The sequence below is a fragment of the Pangasianodon hypophthalmus genome, chromosome 8 (assembly GCF_027358585.1).
Source record: "Pangasianodon hypophthalmus isolate fPanHyp1 chromosome 8, fPanHyp1.pri, whole genome shotgun sequence".
In the NCBI taxonomy this organism is placed as follows: Eukaryota; Metazoa; Chordata; class Actinopteri; order Siluriformes; family Pangasiidae; genus Pangasianodon; species Pangasianodon hypophthalmus.
This window is the reverse complement of record NC_069717.1, coordinates 28,918,060-28,940,336: the sequence shown is the minus strand read 5'-3', so window position 1 is coordinate 28,940,336 and position 22,277 is coordinate 28,918,060. Positions and strand designations below refer to the sequence as shown.

Genomic DNA, 22,277 nt, shown 5'->3' with positions numbered 1-22,277 from the left:
AGTGCAGATTATTAACACAAATAGTGCAGTTTATTAATCAAATTCTTCCCTTCTGTTTATCAGCGACTTGCGCTTGAACTGACCTTTTCTTGCTTTTGTCTTTATGATCCTACATTTGGATTTGAGAGGCGTCACGTTGATGTGCAATGTCTTTGTTTTCTCTAGAGAAGAAAAAGGATGATGAGCAGGAGAGACTGGAGAGAGAGAGGGAGAGAGACTGGAAGGAGAAGGAGGAGAGAGGTATGATCACCATGTTTCTGTAACTCTACTACAACCACAACCATTTTAAAAAGTTAGAAATGTGTTTCAACAAGATGACATTTATTTTCCAATGCTATGGTGTGATTGTGTGAGGAAACAAACACTTTTCTTTATAAGTAAATCCAGTAGAGTTTATATGTGCTTTGCATCTTTTTACTTTCTTTCAGACTTCTATGAACAACTAACTAGCTGATTAGCTAGCAGGCTGTTAGCTAGGTACTGAGTACAGGGTTATGGTGTATTAACTCTTTTTTTTTTTTTTCTCTGATTCCATGTTTTGTGACGACCATCATTTGACATCAATTGTTTTTTAACTTTATGAAAGTTTAAAATTTTCCCTCTTTTGCGCTAAATTTGCCCTTTGCATTCCAGCTGCTAATTATGACGTCACAAAAAGCTTCACAGCTGACCAATCAGGAGCTTTGCTTTATAATCTTATGCAATGCAGGTGAAGACTGTAGGGCCCACATTGCTCTTGCCCTCACTCTCGAGTATAAGGAACATCTGAGGGAAAAGTATTAATATTTAATAACTGATGAAAGTAAAATAGTTTTAGTAGCGTGCTCAGACTTTGGGAATGTCAGAATCGACTCTGCTGCCTTTCGGATGCCCTTTTTAGGGCCCTTGGAATCTGGAATGCTGGGATGGGGGTTGGGATTTAAGTGAATTCTGATACGCAGGATATCTGTGAAACCGCACGTATACGTCATTAAGAAACGATAAGCGCTGATGTGAACTCTATTTAACCTCAAAAAGCTTCCTGCAGTTTTAAACAAAACGGTGATAGAGTGATCGCAATGTTTATATTTCTTAAAAAAGATGAAGTGTGAAGTGAGGAAACACCTCCTGAGCATGAGGTGGCTTTAAGGAGGAGGAGGTTTAATTTAATTAATAATAAATTTAAAGAGTAACACACTCTCATGTGCATGCAGTTCTAAGTGGGGAGTGTGTGTGTGTGTGATGGGAAGGAAAGAGCAGTGCAGGGTTCACGAGCAGGAATGTGATGCGGGTGGATGAGTGTGTGCTGAACTGAATCCACTTATATAATCATCTACAGAGAGAGAGAGAGAGAGAGAGAGAGAGAGAGAGAGGGAGAGAGAGAGAGAGAGGAAAGTAGGTTAGCACTGGTTGCATTTGACACACACACACACACACACACACACACACACTTTCACCATTATATCTGGGAAAAGCTCCAGAATGAGACGGAAGAACTCTAAGACTTGGAGACACAAGAGAGTCTTGTAAAAACTTGTAAAAGTGCAAGTTATTAAAAGCAAACACAAAGTAAAATTGATGTTATTCTTAATTTTGGGCCTCATTTTTCAATCTTTTAGTAAAGCCAATGAATTAAACATTTCTGCCGGCTTTACAAAAGTTTCAGCAATGGCGATTTATTTTTTTGAGTGCTGAACAGCACAGCTGATTTGCATATGGTGACGCCTACAAAACTCCATAAAAGGCAAATCTCACAGCGCAGAAAAATGACGAATAAACGGCATAAGAGACTTTCTGTGAGGTAGAAGCGGAAGGTATTTTGACTCGTGTCTATGCTAAATAAAAAACTATATATTATTTAACAGTGTCACAACACCTGAAATCTGGAACCAAATTAAGGGAAATGTGAATTAGATGTGAATTAGATGTGAATTAAGTGAGGTGAAATGAGAAATTGAAAGCAAAATGTCTCAGTGATTATGAACCAGAAATCTCTCTCGCTCTCCCGGATGCTCCTCGACGTTAGAAAAGCAGGAGGGTGTGTGACATACGATGATGGTCCACAGCACACTAGGGAGTTTACAGCTCACTGCAGCTTGAGACACACCAGATCAGTCACTTATCGGTCACTTAGTGCTGGCTGTGATAAAGTGTCGCACAGCGTTAAAGAGGATGCCGTGGAAATCTGAGCCATCTCATACACCACCCGAGTCCTTCTTTTATACAGCTGTATTTCTACTGGCTGTTATGTTGGCTTGCTTTCCTGAATTTTTTTCATATTTAATATTTCTATAGTTCATGCTGTTCATATGAAATGTGTGTGTAACTAAAAATACATGTAAATTTATTTAAATTTTAAATTTAAGCTATTTAAACCTGACAGCGTAATCTGTTTATAAAAGTGCAGTAACTCATTGCAGATGATATGATGTGAATCCGATCATTCAAGGTTAGTCTTCTTATGTATAAATTTCTACACACTGAAGAGCACGAGTAGGATATGAACGTTTTTCTGGACTTACAGTATTTTGAATTATTTATGAATACTGTCTTGCTTGTGTAAACGCTCCCGCGAATGATTTATGAATAAGTCTGTTCGTATCCAGCTGGATAAATGAAGCACGTTGTCACTAGATTGATGTGGTCACAAGTATCGGTGTATAAGGAATGCACGGAGAAATAACTGAATAAACGTGAACGTATCAGGGCTGAGCAGTAAATGAGGACATCATGGGGTCTGGTGGGAGTTTTGTTATGATTGTTATGTTTGGCGAGAGTTTCACATGAGTCTTGGATACTGGAGAAACACGCTGTCAGATCCACATGTGTTCCTAATGAACTCTGTAACAGAACCGGAGCTGAACAGCACCACGCTGCTCCCTCATCACCACTGCACTGAATCTAATCACTATAGCTCGAGTAAAGAATGCTGTGTGTCTGTGAGTGTTAGTAATTATATTATTTAATTATACTATTGATTGAGTAAAGAAATTCAGTGTGTGTGTGTGTTAGTAATTATATTATTGTTTGAGTATAGAATTCTGTGTGTATGTGTGTGTGTGTTAGTAATTATATTATTGTTTCAGTAAAGAATTCAGTGTGTGTGTGTGTGTGTGTGTGTGTGTGAGTAATTATATTATTGTTTCAGTAAAGAATTCAGTGTGTATGTGTGTGTGTGTTAGTAATTATATTATTGTTTCAGTAAAGAATTGTGTGTGTGTGTGTTTTAGTAATTATATTATTGTTTAAGTATAGAATTCAGTGTGTATGTGTGTGTTAGTAATTATATTATTGTTTTAGTAAAGAATTGTGTGTATATGTGTGTTAGTAATTATATTATTGTTTGAGTATAGAATTCAGTGTGTGTGTGTGTGTGTGTTAGAAATTATATTACTGTCTGAGTAAAGAATTCTGTGTGTGTGTGTGTGTGTGTGTGTTAGTAATTATATCATTTAATTATATTATTGTTTGATTAAAGAATTCAGTGTCTGTGTGTGTGAGTGAGTGTGTGTGTGTTAGTAATTATATTATTGTTTCAGTAAAGAATTCAGTGTCTTTGTGTGTGTGTGTGTGTGTGTGTGACTGTGTGTTAGTAATTACATTTAGGTTTAATCCTGAGAGATTTTTAAGGGACAGTGAGCTGTATTCTCATATTTCTGTTTGAGGAAACATTTCTGTTTGTAATTAAATGTCAGTTGTAGAATTCACATTTTCAACATGACCTTTGACCTCTTCAGAGAGGGAGGAGAGATGGAGGGAGGAAGAAGAGGAGGAGGAGGAGAGGGAACGCAGGATCAAAAAACCTCCACGCATCTACAGAGAGCCGAAAAGTGAGTACCCATAATGCATCAGTACGGCACATCTCGTCATCATGTCGTCATGTGATCCTTTTTGAACGTTACGTTTTGGTTCAAAATGTCAGGTTTTTTGTTTGTTCTAAAAATTGCGAACATCGTGTGAGCAACGTTATTACAAGCACAGCGCTGAATTCTGGACTCTGATTGGTCAGAAGGTGTTGATTAGTTTTCTATAACAGCAGCTCTGACAGTAGCGCAGGTTTATATTAATGCGCTCTTCTGATACGTTATCGTTTCTATAGTAACAGCTCATTTACAGGGAGGTGGACAGCCAACGCTCCACATAAACAGATTAAAAAATTATTTTCTTTAAGGAGATGTTTATGTAACATTAATGGAAGGAGTCTCCAGTGTCAGCGCTTTGTCACAGTCAGAGGTAAAGCTGTAACTTTAAGTTTTCCAACATCATCAGGACAGACGAGTTTACGCTTCTTTGCGGTTTCTCAGTAACTTTGAGAGGGAATGACAGTTTATAGCCGCTATAACACTGTGGGACGTGATGATTTTAGGAAAATAATCAGCTTTGGAGTTGTAACAGTCGTTGATTATTTTACTGTAACAGCACCACACACAGAGGTTTATTCCTTAAACATTACAGTCTACATTTATTAATATTTTAGTCAATGTTTTGTTAATGTTTTGGGTTTGTGCTAAATTATTAATAACAATACATTTTACTCGACATTATAGTGTAGCGCATGGCGTATATACTTATACACTATAGTACATTACACTACACTTTGTAAAAGTTTGAGTTATGAACTGTTTTTACTTAAATTCTTTAACTGTCAGAAATGAGTATAATTATGACCTTTTATATTTATCACACAACACTGTTTCCCCCCAGAGCTACAAACCGAACCGAGCTGTTTAGAAAGCTAGATTAAACCGTTTCGCCATTTTGTGTTGTGTGTCCGTGAGTGTGATGCCTCTGTGATCTGTAAGTAATGTGATATAAACACTGCGTCCTCCTCACGGCACTCCCTGTCTTATTTAAACTCTCAGCATGAAGCAGATCTTCTCTCGCACTCTGACACATTTCATTTCCACTGTCACGGATCCAGATCTCTGATTTCTCTCCCCCGAGTCACGCTTGATCGAGCGAGGCCATGATGAAACATCTGCAAGGCCGCACTAAGCGTGTTTTTAAAGAAGCAAAGCTGCTTGTTTTGAACGATTAGAAGATGGTTGCCAAGTTCTGCTCCCAACCCCACAGCTGTTTCCTTTCAAGGGAACATTGAAGCATTCCTGAAGTCCTGAGTGTTCACAAACCAGATGTGTATGTAAATGTGGACTGAATCGAAAAGGAGAAAATGATGAATGAATCGTGTTGGAGGACAGGAGTGTGTGCTCCATAATGGTATCATGGGTAAACATTTCAGCAGATCCAGTGTCACGGATTTGACATTTGAACTCATCATAAATTCGAGACAAGACTAATATCCAAGAGTTAAATAATCTTATATAACTGTGTATATCTGCAATATATAAATGTGTGTGTGTGTTAAGGATCTGATATCATTCAACATTTTCAACAAACTTTCATCAAATGTTAATATGAAGTAATATAAGACACTAAAATAGTTAAATCATTTAAAAATATGTGGCTTTGGTGTGAACATTGCTAGGAAGATCAGTGTGTCTCACAACCTGCGCATGTTTACGATCATGTGACCTTTCAGAAAGAATGTAAACGAATATTAAAATGTAAAATAATCATTTATACAGTGTATTACAGATATACTGTATAGTTCTGTATAGTACAGTACAGACTTGTGCTATGACTGTGACGTCACATGGACTGGTTTTAAAAAAGCTTTGCATGAAATGTTAATATGAAAGAGAGCTGAATGAACACAAAACACTAAAACACTTACATTTTTTTAATTTCGTGGTTTTGGTGTATACATTGCTACAAAAAAAAAAAGATTGTTACGGATGTGACATGTGTGAAAAACTTTTTTAACAATTTAAAGAAAAGAAGTAAATGTTCATATGTAAGAGATTTGAATGAATAATATGTTTTAATACTTTTATAAATTGTGTTGATTTGGTGTATAGATGGATATGACATCTCACAGATGTTTTTCTTTTGTGAGACACTTTTCAACAAACACAAATTTAAAGAGCAGAAAATGTTCATGTGGAAGACTTGATGAAGAAATGAGTTAAATAGTGATCCAAGAGGCAATTTTAGTGTCTTCATCCCTGCCTTTCTCACTTTATTTTATAAATTTTATAAATTAGGGATGATGTTTGTATTGGAATTTCCCTTTCTCATTCATTTTATTCTTATTGATGTCAGTTTGTCCTCCACTGGGACTGGAGTCTCATCGCATCGACACTGACCAGCTGCAAGCGTCCTCCATGTATCATCATCGCTACGGCTCTCACAGAGCTCGCCTTAACATCCAGGTGCACACACACACACACACACACACACACACACAATCACAATATCATAAGAGATACATGGATACGCATAATGATATGCATCAGTATTTCATCATGTTTTTGAAGTCCCCCTGTACATTTTTTGCATTTTCTGTGCTTATACACTCATTGATCTCTTTTAATTATCTTCTAAAAACCTTTATTATGTCTCTGAACTGAACTTATTCTCTAGAACACATCCACGAGATAGTAAAATGTACTGAACTGGAGGTGCGTCACTGTATCTGTAAGTAATCAGTACGGTTTTTCAGGCGTCAGGAGACGAGTACGATATGAACGGAGGAGCGTGGTGCGCTAACCCCGACGAGAAGGTCCACTGGATCGAACTGGACACTCGCACACTCACCGAGTTCACCGGGGTCATCACACAGGGCCGAGACGACCCCATCGAGTGAGACGCTTTCTACGACATCAGCTATTTTATTCACCAAAAATATGGAAAGATGGATTTAAACTCATTTCTGTTTGATCTTTTAGGAACGATTACGTCACTTCCTACTACGTGGCCTTCAGTAATGACAGTAGAGAATGGACTTTGCTCCATGATGGATACTCAGAATGGGTAGGTTACCAGATCTGTGCAAATCACCCATTTGATTATTTCACATCAAAAATAAGTATTTATACAGTACTGTGCAAAAATCTTAGGCGCTCTATTTTTTTTTTTTTTTTTTTTTTTTAGTACAAACTTTGTTATAGATGTTTATTTTCTGACTTCTATATTATTGATTCAGTACAAAACCATTTTAGATTCCAAACATTAGTTTTCCAGCCCAAAATGAAATGTTACAGAAAAATGTTTGTATGTCAGTAAAGAAAGCAGCAGATTCCATAAGAGACACTTTTCAGATAAAAACAGAATGAAGGCTGCTGGGTTTCGCTGCAGAAATAAGAAGCGAGTCGACAGTCAAAGTCTCCAGAAGAACTGTGGCTGCTTCTGCAAGATGCTCAGTAACACTTCCAGCTCGTTTCCTTATAAAACTGCACACACTGCACCTCAGATACTGCTTTATTTATTTAAAGCGAAGGATCATCACATTAAATATTGACTTTGTTTCATTTATTACTGTTTACTGCTCTTTATAGTATTTTTTTTTAAATATAGAAACATTTAATTTCATTATTTTTGAAGCCATCTTTGCTCTACAGCATTTCTTTGCATGTGCCTAAGACTTCTGCACAGCACTGTATACTTTTATAATTTAGTGACAATGCACAATAAGCATTTTATAACTCTATAAATGTGTTAATAAAGTATTATAATTCATTCTTTACTGTACGTCATATATGTCTGAATTACTTAACTGTACTTGGAAATTAATTTTTCATTTCACTGAATTTTTATGAGGTATTTTTATGAGGTATTATCGTTCCACTCAACCATCTGTCTCATTCTCTCTCAGCTGTTCTTCGGGAACTCTGATAAACACACCCCCGTGATGTCTCAGTTCATGGAGCCGGTGGTGGCGCGTTACATCCGCATCCTTCCCCAGAGCTGGAACGGCACCGCGTGCATGCGGCTGGAGATCTTGGGCTGCCCTGTGCCTGGTGAGCAACGTGAACTTGCACATGAAAATGTTATACTATCACCACTGCTATTTACAATAATAATTATTATTGTTTTATTCTTCTTATTTTTGTTGTTCTTATTATTTAATAGTAGGCACATGAACTGAGTAAAATTTAGTTAAAATAAATTAATTTAGATAAATTAATTTATCTTGGACTTGTTAAATAAAGACTATTATTATAAAAAACAAGAACATAAGGACAATTACAGCAACGATAATAATACACAATAAACGTTATTAAGGGATTACATGGCCACTTGTAATCATTTTGATTGACCCTGGTGTTCTTGCGAGTCAGATCCCCTCAGTGAGAACCAGAGGCAGAACGAGGTGACTCCGAGAGATGACCTGGACTACACGTACCACAATTACCTGGACATGGAGAAGGTGAGATACAGAGTGTGACACTAAAGCGTTTAAGACATGAGGAGTGTGTAACTTCTCACCACGTCTTAAACCAAAATCAATTCAATTGAGTAAGCTGTTTTTGTTTTTATTTTTTATTTTTTTGTGGTTCCAGTTGATGAAGTCCATTACAGATGAGTGTCCCAACATCACCAGGATGTACAGCTTGGGAAAGAGTTCAAAAGGCCTTGATATCTACGCCATGGAGATCACTGATAATCCCGGGATCCATGAGACGAGTGAGAAATTCCAAAAAAAATCGAATTTATTAAAACCTTGATATAATAAAACATTCTTTGAAATCTCACTCTCATTAAATAACTTGTAAAATGAAAGTCAATTAGTGACGCTTGGGAATATTTAGAACCTTGCCTACCTGTTCCCGTCTCAACAGGTGAGCCGGAGTTCCGCTACACAGCTGGTTACCACGGTAACGAGGCACTGGGTCGAGAACTCCTGATGATGCTAATGCAGTACCTCTGTAAGGAGTACAATGATGGAAACCCGCGAGTGCGCACCCTGGTGGATGGAATACGCATTCACCTCGTACCCTCGGTCAACCCCGATGGTCATGAGACAGCTTTCGAGAAGGTTTTGTAGCTTGTTAGCATAATTTAATTTGCTAAACTGATGTCACTTCTGTCAGGCCTGATTAACTTTAAAGTACCTTTCAGGTTTGACAGAGAAAGCTCCAGTAAGGCTTTAGCATTATTTTATTTGTCTTAGGGGTCTGAGCTGGGCAGCTGGACACTGGGCCACTGGACTGAGGATGGACACGACATCTTCCAGAACTTTCCAGACCTTAACACTGTGTACTGGAATGCAGAGGACAAGGGCATGGTGCCCAAATTGACCCCCAATCACCATGTGCCCATTCCTGATGGCTATCTGGCTGAAAATGGACCCGTAAGCACAACGTTACCAATATTACAACGTTTCTAACAGACATTAAGTAAAATAAACACTATTGACAAGGGTATGCCATGTAGTATCTGTATTGAATGATATGATTTCATATTTAGAAACCGTATTTCCTTCTAACTGGGTGTTGTGTAGCTAGCAGTGGAGACACGGGCCCTCATCTCCTGGATGGAAAGCCACCCATTTGTCCTAGGAGCCAACTTGCAAGGCGGAGAGCGGATGGTCACCTACCCCTTCGACATGCGTCGCCTCACCAAAGAGTCTGAGGAACTGGAGAAGAAGCTGAATCCCCGGGCTTATCGTCGCAAGCGCCAGTATGAAGAAGAGGAAGCGCCAGAATCAAATCCATACCTCCATATCGGTTACCATCAAGAGAGCTATGGTGACCACCAAGAACATCACGGATACCATCAAGAGAGCTATGGTGACCACCAAGAACGTCACGGATACCATCAAGAGAGCTATGGTGACCACCAAGAACGTCATGGATACCATCAAGAGACTTATGGCTACCACCAAGAAAGTTATGGATACCATCAAGAGAACCAAGAATACCACCATCAGGAGAACCAGGGGTACCATCATGAGGGTCACTCTGAAGGGTACCAAGAAGGGTACCATGAAGGATACCAGGAAGGATACCACGGAGGATACCAGGAAGGGCACCAAGAGGAAGGCTACGAACAAGGGTACGGACAGGCAGAACCAGAGGAGATCAGGGTGGTTGAGGACCAGTCCTTATTCCGCTGGTTGGCCATATCTTATGCTTCTACTCACCGCACAATGACCCATACATTCCGGAGTGGTTGTCATACCGAGGACCCCACCGGTGGGATTGGAATTGTCAACCGTGCCAAATGGAAGCCCATTCCAGGAAGTGAGTATTGCATCATCTCCACCTCCTGATATAACTGGGGTGCCGTGACCCAGCAAGTACCCAGCAATTTGTCCAAAAACCTGTGCCCCTGGATATCACCTAAAATGAAAGTACCAATTGTGTAATTTGTTTCCTCCCTTTCTCAGGTATGAATGATTTCAGCTACCTGCACACTAACTGTTTTGAGTTGTCCATCTTCCTGGGCTGTGATAAGTATCCCCATCAGAGTGAGCTCCTGAAAGAGTGGGAGTACAACAGAGAGGCTCTGCTCACACTCATGGATCAGGTGAGGTGGTCATGGTTGTTGCTTTGAAACACATCTCCCCAAGAGATCATGCTGCCTCTAATGGATTTCAACAGATCTTAATAACTATAGTATAGCTGAGTCAAGATAACCGTATAGTGCCCTGCTTTTGTATCATGAGAACCTTGATCTTGATCTTTTTAGGTGCACCGGGGGATAAAGGGGGTTGTCCGAGACAAGGAGGGGAACCCCATTGTAAATGCCAGTATCTCTGTGGAAGGAGTCAGTCATGATGTCACCACAGGTAAGACCTGTAGATCAATAGTCTTGCTTTGACATCACCTTGTGCACCATGCTATAAAAGTATTTATTGCAAATTAGTTATTGCGCAAGACAATACTAGATGTCGTTAATTAACTTACCTGGTAAAATAAATGTAACGGTTTTAATTTTGACCTGGTTCTTTAAAAGCTTGATATTTAGCCACCAAGTTTAGCCATTGCTTCACCAGTTCTGAGTGGTGTACTGTCATCTTATTTAAGTTTCAAGTTGTCCGACGTGTCCAGCACCTCGTCCTACTACTACTACTAGACTAAGAATGTTTTAAATGTACTCTTTCAGGTGAGGCTGGCGATTATTGGCGCATGCTGAATCCTGGCGAGTATCAGGTGACGGCACGGGCCAATGGCTATTCCTCCATGAGCCGAAAGTGCGTGGTGGGTTTCGAACCAGGTGCCACCCTGTGCAACTTCGAGCTTAACAAATCCAACTGGGACCGGATCAAAGAGATCATGGCTCTCCATGGCAACAAGCCCATCCGACTGCTCAGCCCTGGAAGAGGCAGTCAGTATACCTTCCGCGGTGACAGAAAGCTCAGCAACCAGATTCCTAACGGTAATGGTGGATATACTGAAAGAGGCCGTCTACGGCGCTTAAGGCTCATAAGGCTTCGTGAGTTGCGGAAAAAGAGGCTGACAACAACATTGCCACCAACGACCACAGAACCCACCACCCCCACCACCACCACCCCCACCCCGACCACAACCAATACAGTTCCTCTGACCACAGAGGACTCCACATTGTGGTATGACTCATGGCTGCCAGAGGAGGAAAACTCTACCCAACCAGAGCTCGAGATCACAGACTCGTTGGATTACGACTACGGATTCAACACGGTTGATTACTGAGACGGTCTGAGGGTCACGGATGGGTCTTCAAGAACATAGAGTGCTACTTTCTCCTTCTTTGGCAGATTCAACCAGCATGGACAAGCGCTCATGGAAAGTTCTTGAACCATCAGATAATGGGTTCTGAAGGAAGTACTTACAGAAGGGTCTCGTAGTCCAAGTGCTCTACCAAGAACTTGCTTTATTTCATCAGTTACAAGGAACTAACACCATTCAACTTGCAAACAGGCATCTCTGGATCAGCAAGGTTGGACTTGGTGGGAAATTTGATCATCCAGTTGCAAATCTGGTCATATGACATAACAATGATCTCCTTTTTACTTCTTTGGTAGCGCTTAGCGTAAATTACAGCTTTCAACTGCACAATTTATTTCTTAAGCCACATAAACTGTTTTAACCAACTATCTAAACACCGCATTAGCTACATTTGCTAGGTGTCTACTGTCCTGCTTTCTAGCAAACTGTGTAATGTCACATGATCAAGTTGACTTGTAACTGACTGACCAAATTTAACTTAAGCTCCGTCCCTTTCTGACCAAGAGAAAGCCATCACTTACCATCACAATATAAACTCATCTATGCTGTTTTTGTTAGTTATAAATAATGCATTTTAACTGTTACAGGTTTGCATTAGATAACTGACGAAATAAAACCAGTTGATGTTAGCGTACTTAAAGCTGTAGGTCGCAGTAGTCTGCAGCTTTTTTTTTTCTTTTCTTTGAAGGCAATAACAGGTTACACATGTGGCGATCATATTTTATTAACAACTCCTCTGCAGCCTGCCACATCTTTTTTTTTTTTCTTCTTCTTACAATTACACTGGGCTCTAACTTCAGAAACTTCCCCATCCCGTGTCCTTCATCAACCCACATGGTTCCCACAGAGCCAAAACTGAACATTTATACAAAAAAAGTGATTTTATTTACACTTCTTTCACACAAGTAAGCAACTCTGTCAGCACTGCTCAATGTCTACAGGAGATGTTTCTCTCAGAGAGACCTCGAGGTCGAATGGACTTGTTGTTTCATCCAATAAAGGCTTGTTTATGGTTTTTCAGAGTTTGATCTTGTTTACCAACACAGATGATTCTCATTACAGAAAGATGGATATGATGTTTACCAACCCTATTTTCTGACGTACTTTACTTGCCAGTAAACCTAGAGGCCTATTTACGGTCTTAATTACTTGAGTAATTATTAACATATTGCTGCTCAGGTACCATGACCTCGTCCATTGCTACGTGTTTTTATTTCAATACTGAATTTTTCTTGCCAATCACTGAGGTTTCTCTAGAGAAAAAAAAAACAAAAAAACCCCTACATTTTGTGCACTGTCTAAGTTTAGTGGCTGACGTTCATCTCGCTCTCATCATCATCCTCGCTGGAAAAGGCGGAGAATCTGATTGGCTCGCACTCGAGCGTGCGTAGGTTCACGAGGCAGGCCGTCTGCGTGCTGCTGAATTCTGGGATTGTCACCAGCAGAACCTCCTGACCTTCAGCACCTGAGAGGAAAAAAAACAAACAAGTTGGTGAATCCCAGTGAGGGAGGCGTGGCCATTGTGTTACCTGTCTCAGAGAAGGAGGCGTGGCCATTGTGTTACCTGTCTCAGTGAAGGAGGCGTGGCCATTGTACCTTTCAGTCTCAGTGAAGGAGGTGTGGCCTCTGTGTTACCTGTCTCAGTGAAGGAGGCGTGGCCTCTGTTACCTGTTTCAGTGAAGGAGGCATGGCCTCTGTGTTACCTGTTTCAGTGAAGGAGGCGTGGCCTCTGTGTTACCTGTCTCAGTGAAGGAAGCGTGGCCATTGTACCTTTCAGTCTCAGTAAAGGAGGTGTGGCCTATATGCCTATTAGTTACAATGAAGGAGGTGTGGCCTATGTGCATGTCAGTCCCAGTTAAGGGGGCGTGGCCTTTGTACTTGTCACAGCTTTTTCCTCTTTTAATAATCACAGTTAGGGGTGAGTGTGAAATAAAGCGTGTGATGATGTGTGATGGTGTGACGGTCCTGTCCTGACCTGTGATGCGTTTGGACTGGTAGCTCGGAGCGTTTCCACTGAAGTACACATGAGGACACTCACTAAGGATGAACGGGTCCTTCTGGTAGAACGGGTAACAACCTGCACACACCACACACAGTAGCGAAAAATTTACCTAGCGGTAAATAATAATGCAGTGTGGAATAATACAATTCAAGAGGATGTAGTTGCTCTTGCGAAATTGTGACAGAACGATGAACGAAATCCATCACTGAACATCATATAAATGTGAAAATCCGGTGTGTGTGCGTGTGTGTGTGTGAATCACGTGTGGTGTGTTTTTATACCCAGCGTGTCAGGTGCGGTAGGAGCGAGGTGTCGGAGTCGCAGCGTGTTCTCCAGAATCTCCAGGTGATCGTCCACGCTGCTGTACTTCACAATGTCACTCACGTTCTGTCCCGATGTGCCCAGAAAACTAACACACACACACACACACACACACAAACAAACATTATGCATCAGATATACAGTATAATTTATTTAAAAAAAAAAAACTGAACCAACTTGCTTATTAACACTCCTTTCACTCTTTAATCCATCTTTGCATTTAAATCAGAAAGCACTCATGATTTCTTGAGGTGTTTTTTTGCTAAACAAAATATATCCTGATTTTGTGATATTAATACGTGACGTGGTGATTAAAGCTATTTCGAGAAAGCTGACAAGAAAACTCCACTTTAGGCACTACAAATCAGTGGTCGTCATGGCGACCTAACAACGCAGCCCATAACAAGACCAACAAGGAATGTCAAATAGAAAGGCCGGTATTAAAAATAATTTCGCAGCGGTTCAAAATTATGCAACAAATTCTTGTTCTTTATGGTTTAGATCATTGGTAGATCATTTCGCGCTCACCGTACGCCGTCCACCACGGCCTGGTACGGGTTCGTGACGAGCTGCAGGGTTCGGTACGAGCCGCACAGAGGGAACATGCAGCTGTGCAGGGGCTGCTGAGGAAGAGTGTAGTTAGTGGGGTCAAACTCTCCCGGCATCACGTCTACTGCTACGGAGGCCTGCAGGAGACAAAACACACACACACACGCAAAACTGAATACACACGCAAAACTGAATATGCGTCTAGGACTTGGAGACGTTTCCGTGCGACACACTCACCACCAGCTGAACCAGCAGCTCATCCAGCAGTCTGATGGCCTCCACACTTCCTGCCTGCGTCTTCTTAGTCAGATACTTCGCCTGGATTTAAAAATCCAATTTGAGTATTTTAGACAGCGAACGCTTGGGATAATAATTCCTCAAACTCTATCACTAAGAGTCTCACCTTCGTGCTGGAGTCTTTATCCTGTGTGCTTCGACTCAGCAGGTTTCCAGCCAACAGGACGCGAGAGATGGACGCCGCCCCGCTCTGCTCCCCTACATCGCCGAGGTGACCCGTTACCGTGTCGACCAGCAGCTGCAATCCCAGCATGCTCTCCGCTTTGCTGCTGCCCAACCCCAGACCCGAAGCCAGGAGCACGAACCTGCCGACCAATCGGCATACAGCGAATCAGACTACCATAGAAACACTGACTACAAGTTACAGGAAATATAACTCTGTATTAATCTGTATAAAGATAATAAACACACCTGTCTGCGTTTAAAGGTTCTCTGGGCGTCTGAGGCGGCAGATCAGCCGAACAAAAATCCTCCACGGTAAATTTACCATCATTTTTCTCTGCACCCAGGATAGCGATCACACTTCCTGTAGGAGAAGAAACCACATCTAACAGCAGCTCTGACAGTAGCGCAGGTTTACATGAATGCGCTCGTTCTGATACGTTATCGTTTCTATAGCAACAGCTTATTCACAGGGTGGACGCTCCACTAATAATCAACAGATTAATAAATTATTAATACGGTGAAGTTTTCCGTAAGGAGACGTTTAAATAACCTTTACGGAAGGAGTCTCCAGTGTCAGAGGTAAAGCTGTAACTAAGAACAGAGGAGTTTACGCTTCTTCGCGGTTTCTTATCATCATGAAAAGCTGCGTTTTTTTTGCCTTATTCACTTCAAGAGAGAAGAAAATTGTAATCGTTGGCAAATTGCTGTGGTGTAAGAGGAATAAAACACTTAGGGACATTCTGTTATAGGAAAACAATCAACGTCAGGGTGGTAAGAGTAACTACTAGAGTCATTACTAAACCATTTTACTATTTTCACACAGCAGTTTATTCCTTATGTGACAGAGAACTTAGGAATTTTAATATAATAATACAGTATTAGCTCGTTTTCTGATAAACTGTATTTAAAAAAAAGCCTATTTCTGCTAAAACATTAATGGATAAAGATTAAGAATACTGAGAAAGAATACTAAGCCTAAAGATTATAACGATATAAACATAACGTCCCAAAGTTTAAGAATTAAAAACTTATTGAAAGCCTAAATGAAAAGTGTGTTACAAGTGACAAGTGCTTTAAATATCATCATATATTGTTATACAGCGTTAATTTCTATTCAGTTCAATTCAGTTTTATTTGTCTAGCGCTTTTAACAATGGACACTGTGACAAAGCAGCTTTACAGAAATAAACAGATTCAAATGAAATTAAACCAAAATAAATTGTAAATATGTGAATTTATCCCTGACACGTTAACTGACACGTGTCTGTTTACCGGTAACAAACTTGGACGTTTCGATTTTGCCCTCCAGTTTGATCCTCTGCAGCTCGTCCTCCAGAATGAGCTCGTCTGATTGGCTGATGTATTTGGCACGAGGAGGCTGCGGGAGCAGGTTGTGCTGAAACGGCAAAGAAAAACAGACGACATGACGAACGACGAGGAGTTCAGCAAATACACAAAATGTTACTAATATACATTCAATGCAAACAATAGTAAAGACGGACAACGTGACATTGTTGTACGTGTACATCGTGTGTGTGATACGATATGATACGATACGTTAATTATTAAATAATAATAATACAGTAAAAACCAGGGAGAGATTTAAAGGATGTTTAAAGGGATTTAAAGGATGCCTTACATACAAGGCTCTGCATGGTCTCGCTCCACAGTATCTGGCAGATCTTTTAACACCTTATACGCCAATTCGCAATCTACGATCTTTATTTGATTAGTTTTTTATTGTATTGTTTTGTGATTTATTTCTTGTTGAATTTATAGTATATTGTCTTATATTGTTGTGTTTTCCTTTATGTAAGCTTTCAGGGAAAGCGCCTTGAGAAAGCAACTTTTAAATGTATTATTATTATTATTATTATTATTATTATTATTATTATAAAGGGATAGTTCACCCAAAAATTAAAATTCTGTCATCAGTTACTCGCCCTCATGTCGTTCCAAACCCATAAGACTTTCGTTTATCTTCGGAACAGAAATGAAGATATTTTTAGTGAAACCTGGGAGATTTCTGTCCCTCCACTGAGCTCCAAAAAGTTCATAAAGGCGTCCTAACAGTAATCCACGTGAATCCGGAGGTTTAATCCCAATTTTACGAAGCGATACGAATGCTTTGTGTGCGCAAAAATACTAAAATTAAGTCTTTATTCACAAAATATCTTCACTTCCGCATAGATCTCCGACACGCGTTCACGAGAGACCCACGATGTCTGCGTGTTGTGTTGATGAGAGAGAAGACGTTCTTACGATACATCCGGACCCGGAAGCGCCGCACTGTTTACAGCAGAGGGAGAGGAACGCTGTATACGAACTTCCATCATTACATTTTAAGCTAATTTTGCTTTTCTTAGATGCCAGAACCGTGAGAAACGTTCCTCTTAGGATTAAACCCCTGGAGTCACATGGATTACTGTTACGATGCCTTTATGAACTTTTTGGAGGTCAATGGAGGGACAGAAATCTCCCAGGTTTCATTAAAAAATATCTTCATTTCTGTTCCAAAGATGAACGAAAGTCTTACGGGTTTGGAGCCACACGAGGGCGAGTGATTGATGACAGAATTTTTTATTTTTGGGTGAACTATCGCTTTAAGGTTAAAGATATCACAGTTATTCATGCACTCATTTAACTTTCATACCAAATCTAACAATCTAATCCAACACTCGTTTACTCTCTCATCTCTAATCTCTCTCTCTCCTTCTTCATCTAACACTGGTGTCATGGATTACTATAATTAGATTTAAAATAAATTATTATATGATACGCATCATTGTGATGGAATATAACCTCTATTCAGATTTACACCATAAAGATTATTTACTATATTTATATACGCCTCCATTAGGACGCCTTCCACTTCGCTCCGTCACGGCAGGAGAGCAGACTGACGTCAAGCTTTTCTTTTTTTTGATGTTGAGGATGACGTTGAATCAAAACCTAATTAAAACTAAAACTACAATTAACAGCGTGATGTGACGTCTCACGTTAACTCAGATAAAGTTACACACGCAAGTTCTCTCGATTCAGCTACAGCGAAGATAAACAACCTCCTCATCACCTCATCACCAATATTACTGAGAGTAATGAGTCTAATTTACAGAGAGAGCTACGCTCGTTAATCAGCTGATGCTAGCTAGGACAGGTAAGAGCGTTGTCATGGTTACAGTTTTTTTTTTTGCATGTTTACAATACCTGTACTGTGTTCTGAATATCATGGAATATAATATAATTTTTAGAATTATCATCACACAGATTATTTACTAAATTGTTACTAAAGATTTATTTTGTTGTTTTTTCACATGACATATGACTGTCGCATTTTTAAAATTTTATTTCATGTATTTTTATTATAAAGAATTATCCAAAACTGACTGTGCTGTTTTTTCACATCTGTGTGTATCAAAGTTGGGAATAATGCGTTACTGTGCAATGCGTTACTGTGCAATGCGTTACTGTATTCTAATTACTTTTCCTGATAACGCAGTAATCTAATGCATTACATTTTAAATTTATGTAATTTGATTACAGTTACCAATGTCAATAACATTACGTTACTAGCGTTACAAATGTAGTGTTTAAAAATGAATTAAAATGCATTTAAAAATCACGTTTTGCGCGGCAGCGTCAGTTAAGGAGCATGTTATCGGAGAACGCGAGCTAAAATGGATGCAGAGTGTGGTGGTTGTTTCTTCAAGTGGAATTACAGACATTATTTTGATTTCATTGAACGTACAAATAAAAATGTTACTGTTAAATGCAAACTGTGTGCAGTTCCTAAAGAACTTGACGAGCAATTTAAGCAAGCACGTAAGCAGAAAGCATTCCACGACAAAACTCGTCGCCAAGGAGGATGCCCGCGCCCAAGAAGAGAGCGGCCCAACCAAGGCTAAACAGGTTAAATTGGATTTTTGTTCAGCATCAGGAGGGAAAGTAACTTCAGAACAAGTGACGAGGGGCGTAGCAGCGGACGTCGTGGAGGAAATGCTGCCCTCGTCCACTGTGGAATCGCAGTCCTTCAGAGACATACTTGCGAATATAATACACTGTACAGACACATTTAAAGATACAATTTTCACTGTTTATATGAAGAAGGTTTAGTTTTATTTCTAGAGATTGATTACATCTCTAAGTCAAGTTGCAGTTTTCATACTTCTGTAATATTTTTCAGTCAAAATTAAATTACTGAAAGAACTGAGTTTCACTTTGTAGTTTTTTTTATGTCTGATGTTTTCAAAGTAACTTGAAAGTAAAGTAATTAGTAATCTGATTACTTTTGACATGTAGTAATCAGTAATGTAATCAAATTACAATTTTAAAGTAGTAATTAGTAATTTGTAGTGGATTACTTTTTTTGAGTAACTTACCCACAGTTCTGTGCAAAAGTCTTAGGCACATGTAAAGAAATGCTGTAGAGTAAAGATGCCTTCAAAAATAATGAAATTAAATGTTTCTACATTTTAAAAAATACTATAAAGAGCAGTAAACAGTAATAAATGAAACAAAGTCAGTATTTAATGTGACGATCCTTCACTTTAAATAAATAAAGCAGTATCTGAGGTGCAGTGTGTGCAGTTTTATAAGGAAATGAGCTGGAAGTGTTACTGAGCATCTTGCAGAAGCAGCCACAGTTCTTCTGGAGACTTTGACTGTCGACTCGCTTCTTATTTCTGCAGCGAAACCCAGCAGCCTTCATTATGTTTTTATCTGAAAAGTGTCTCTTATGGAATCTGCTGCTTTCTTTACTGACATACAAACATTTTTCTGGAACATTTCATTTTGTGCTGGAAAACTAATGTTTGGAATCTAAAATGTTTTTGTATTGAATCAATAATGTAGAAGCCAGAAAATAAACATCTATAACAAAGTTTGTACGAAAAAAAAAATACAGAGCCTAAGACTTTTGCACAGTGTTGTGTGTATATATGTGTTAAATTCGTGCTTGGGGTCATTGCTCACCTCCTCGCTGATCTCCTTCAGGATGGACGGCTGCAGCTCCATGTGTTTGAATAACGTGCCCACGATCACACACCTCTCGCCCGTCTGCAGGTCACACAGCTTCCTGATCGGCAAATCTGAACCTGAAACACACACATTCACCGCGTTTAGGAACAAAAATACAACGTTTTCCACAATCACACCCCTGAGAGCTGAGATTTAAATCTGAACTTCTTCTTTTGCACCATGTTACCCAGCGCTGATGAATTCTGCATTCTGATTGGTCAGAAGGTGTTGATTAATTTTTTTGTAACAGCAGTTCTGACAGTAGTGCAGGTTTATACTAATGCGTTATGGTTTCTATAGCAACAGCTCGTTCACAGGGACGTGCGCAGCAGACGCTCTGCTGATAATAAACCGATTAAAGCACTGTTGATATGTAAATACAATACTATAAGATACGATACTATACGATATGATACGATACAATACGATACGATGCGATACTATACGATATGATATGATATGATACAATACAATACAATAATATACGATACGACAATACGATACTATACGATATGATACGATACTATACGATATGATACGATACGACAATACGATACTGTACGATATGATACGACAATACGATACTATACGATATGATACGACAATACGATACTATACGATATGATACGACAATACGATACTATACGATATGATACGATACTATACGATATGATACGATACGATATGATACGACAATACGATACTGTACGATATGATACGATACGATATGATACGATACGATATGATACGACAATACGATACTGTACGATATGATACGATACTATACGATATGATACGATACTATACGATATGATACGATACGATACGATATGATACGACAATACGATATGATACTATACGATATGATACTATACGATATGATACGATACTATACGATATGATACGATACGATATGATACTATACGATATGATACTATACGATATGATACGATACTATACGATATGATACGATACGATATGATATGATACGACAATACGATACTATACGATATGATACGATACGATACGTCGCAGCTCTAGTAGCAGCTGATTACAGCTGAGTGATTTTAGTTCTCTCACATACGGCTCAGACCCCGGAGCAGATCCCTCAGGGTGTAAATCCTCACCCCATTTCTGCTGCGCTCTGTCGCTCAGGATCTCCCGCATCTGCATGAGGCGCGTGGCGTAGATGTGAGCGTACTGACGGCTGAAGCTGCGCTCTCCGAGACGGAAACACTCCGAGCAGCCGGAGTAGGACGGCTCTTCTCGCTCGAACACCGGCTCGTCGTGGCTCGGAGGACGGAGCAGCGTCTCCTTCGGCACCGTGACGTCTGAGAACATGACTCTGACTGACAGATACAATAAAATATATAACAATAAAAATATATAATAAATATAAAATAAAATATACAGAGAAGCAGAAATAAAGTTACAACTGAAAATATCACAGAATGAAAAAAATTATAAATAAATTAAAAGAGAAAAAAGAAATAAAGTGAACAGGAACTATCAGTGAAATAAACATTAATAAATAAAATACGGCAAAAATTCTCAACTCATATTCATCAGATTAACTTTTTAAATTATTTACGTGTCTCTTGTAACATCTAAAAGGTAGAAACTCTATTAAATAATATTTACATAATATCAAGAAAGGGATATTTAACCATTTCTTCTAATAAACAAACACCAAAGCAACAAAATTAAGGGTTTTTTTTTTATCCTTTTCAGTTTACCTTAAGAGTATAAACACTTCTGTACCAGGATGTACTTCACCAAGAGCAACTTTATTATATTAAAAATAAAGAAATATATATTAAACTCAAACCGAGGTATTAATATTAATATAAATAACATCTTTAACATAACATAACTGGTTTTAATGAGGGTCATTTGAATTAAATAAGAAATAAAAATCATTTTATCTGTAATATTTAGCTAGCTAAGGGTTAGTTCATTACACTACAGATGAACGTTATATGATTATAAGTGTGTAGTTAAAGATTAAAAGTTATTATTATTATTATTATTATTATTATTATATAAAACTGTATTAGTGAATAAGTGAATATTAGAGTATTAAATAAAGTAATTAGAGCTGTTAATGTTATAAAAACTCACCGCTCTGATGTTTATATGCAAATAAAGAACATTCTCTCACCTTCTGTTTAACTTCTTACCGAATTTAAAGGTTGGTTTTAATCTAAAATATACATTTTTAGATTAAAAAGAAAGAAATGAAGAGAAAAACACACAAACCTGAAGACCGGAAACACCAGACACTGTTTTGGGATCTCGCGCGAAAGACTTCAGCAGGGTCCACTTCCGGTTATGACGCAACATCCGGTAAAATAAAAGACCCCGCCATAAAAGTGAGGCTTGTTGCAAATGATTGT

At 39.0% G+C, this 22,277-nt stretch overlaps 2 protein-coding genes across 4 annotated transcripts in view; one reads left to right on the top strand and one right to left on the bottom strand.

Moving 5' to 3' along the window:
• Nucleotides 1-12,546, top strand: part of aebp1b (AE binding protein 1b) — a 26,161-nt gene extending 13,615 nt beyond the window's left edge. For both annotated transcript variants that reach the window (XM_026945778.3, XM_026945777.3), the window contains exons 9-22: nt 166-240; nt 3,717-3,809; nt 6,142-6,251; nt 6,542-6,681; nt 6,768-6,852; nt 7,694-7,838; nt 8,160-8,248; nt 8,382-8,505; nt 8,661-8,857; nt 8,993-9,172; nt 9,323-10,064; nt 10,211-10,350; nt 10,513-10,612; nt 10,930-12,546. In XM_026945778.3, the coding sequence (XP_026801579.3) occupies nt 166-240; nt 3,717-3,809; nt 6,142-6,251; nt 6,542-6,681; nt 6,768-6,852; nt 7,694-7,838; nt 8,160-8,248; nt 8,382-8,505; nt 8,661-8,857; nt 8,993-9,172; nt 9,323-10,064; nt 10,211-10,350; nt 10,513-10,612; nt 10,930-11,495 (2,786 nt within the window). In that variant the 3' untranslated portion in view covers nt 11,496-12,546. The remainder of the gene's footprint in view (nt 1-165; nt 241-3,716; nt 3,810-6,141; nt 6,252-6,541; nt 6,682-6,767; nt 6,853-7,693; nt 7,839-8,159; nt 8,249-8,381; nt 8,506-8,660; nt 8,858-8,992; nt 9,173-9,322; nt 10,065-10,210; nt 10,351-10,512; nt 10,613-10,929) is intronic.
• Nucleotides 12,238-22,277, bottom strand: pold2 (polymerase (DNA directed), delta 2, regulatory subunit). 2 transcript variants are annotated; one of them, XM_026945780.3, is made up of 11 exons: nt 22,141-22,277; nt 21,009-21,230; nt 19,837-19,958; nt 16,138-16,261; nt 15,112-15,226; nt 14,807-15,005; nt 14,641-14,721; nt 14,383-14,540; nt 13,815-13,942; nt 13,507-13,608; nt 12,238-12,996 (listed from the first exon to the last, which is right to left on the bottom strand). In XM_026945780.3, the coding sequence occupies exons 2-11, from the start codon at nt 21,220-21,222 to the stop codon at nt 12,836-12,838; spliced, it is 1,404 nt and encodes a 467-aa protein (XP_026801581.2). In that variant the 5' UTR covers nt 21,223-21,230; nt 22,141-22,277; the 3' UTR covers nt 12,238-12,835. The 2 variants fall into 2 exon arrangements, with proteins under 2 accessions (XP_026801581.2, XP_034162897.1); XM_034307006.2 differs by lacking the exon at nt 22,141-22,277 and adding an exon at nt 22,043-22,065.

Coding starts and splice junctions, on each gene's coding strand:
- pold2 (XM_026945780.3), bottom strand. CDS start 21,222: ATGTTCTCAGACGTCACGGTGCCGAAGGAGACGCTGCTCCGTCCTCCG. Junction 13,943..14,382: donor GCCGTGGTGGACGGCGTACG/GTGAGCGCGAAA, acceptor TGTGTGTGTTAG/TTTTCTGGGCACATCGGGAC. Junction 12,997..13,506: donor CCAGTCCAAACGCATCACAG/GTCAGGACAGGA, acceptor TTTTCCTCTCAG/GTGCTGAAGGTCAGGAGGTT.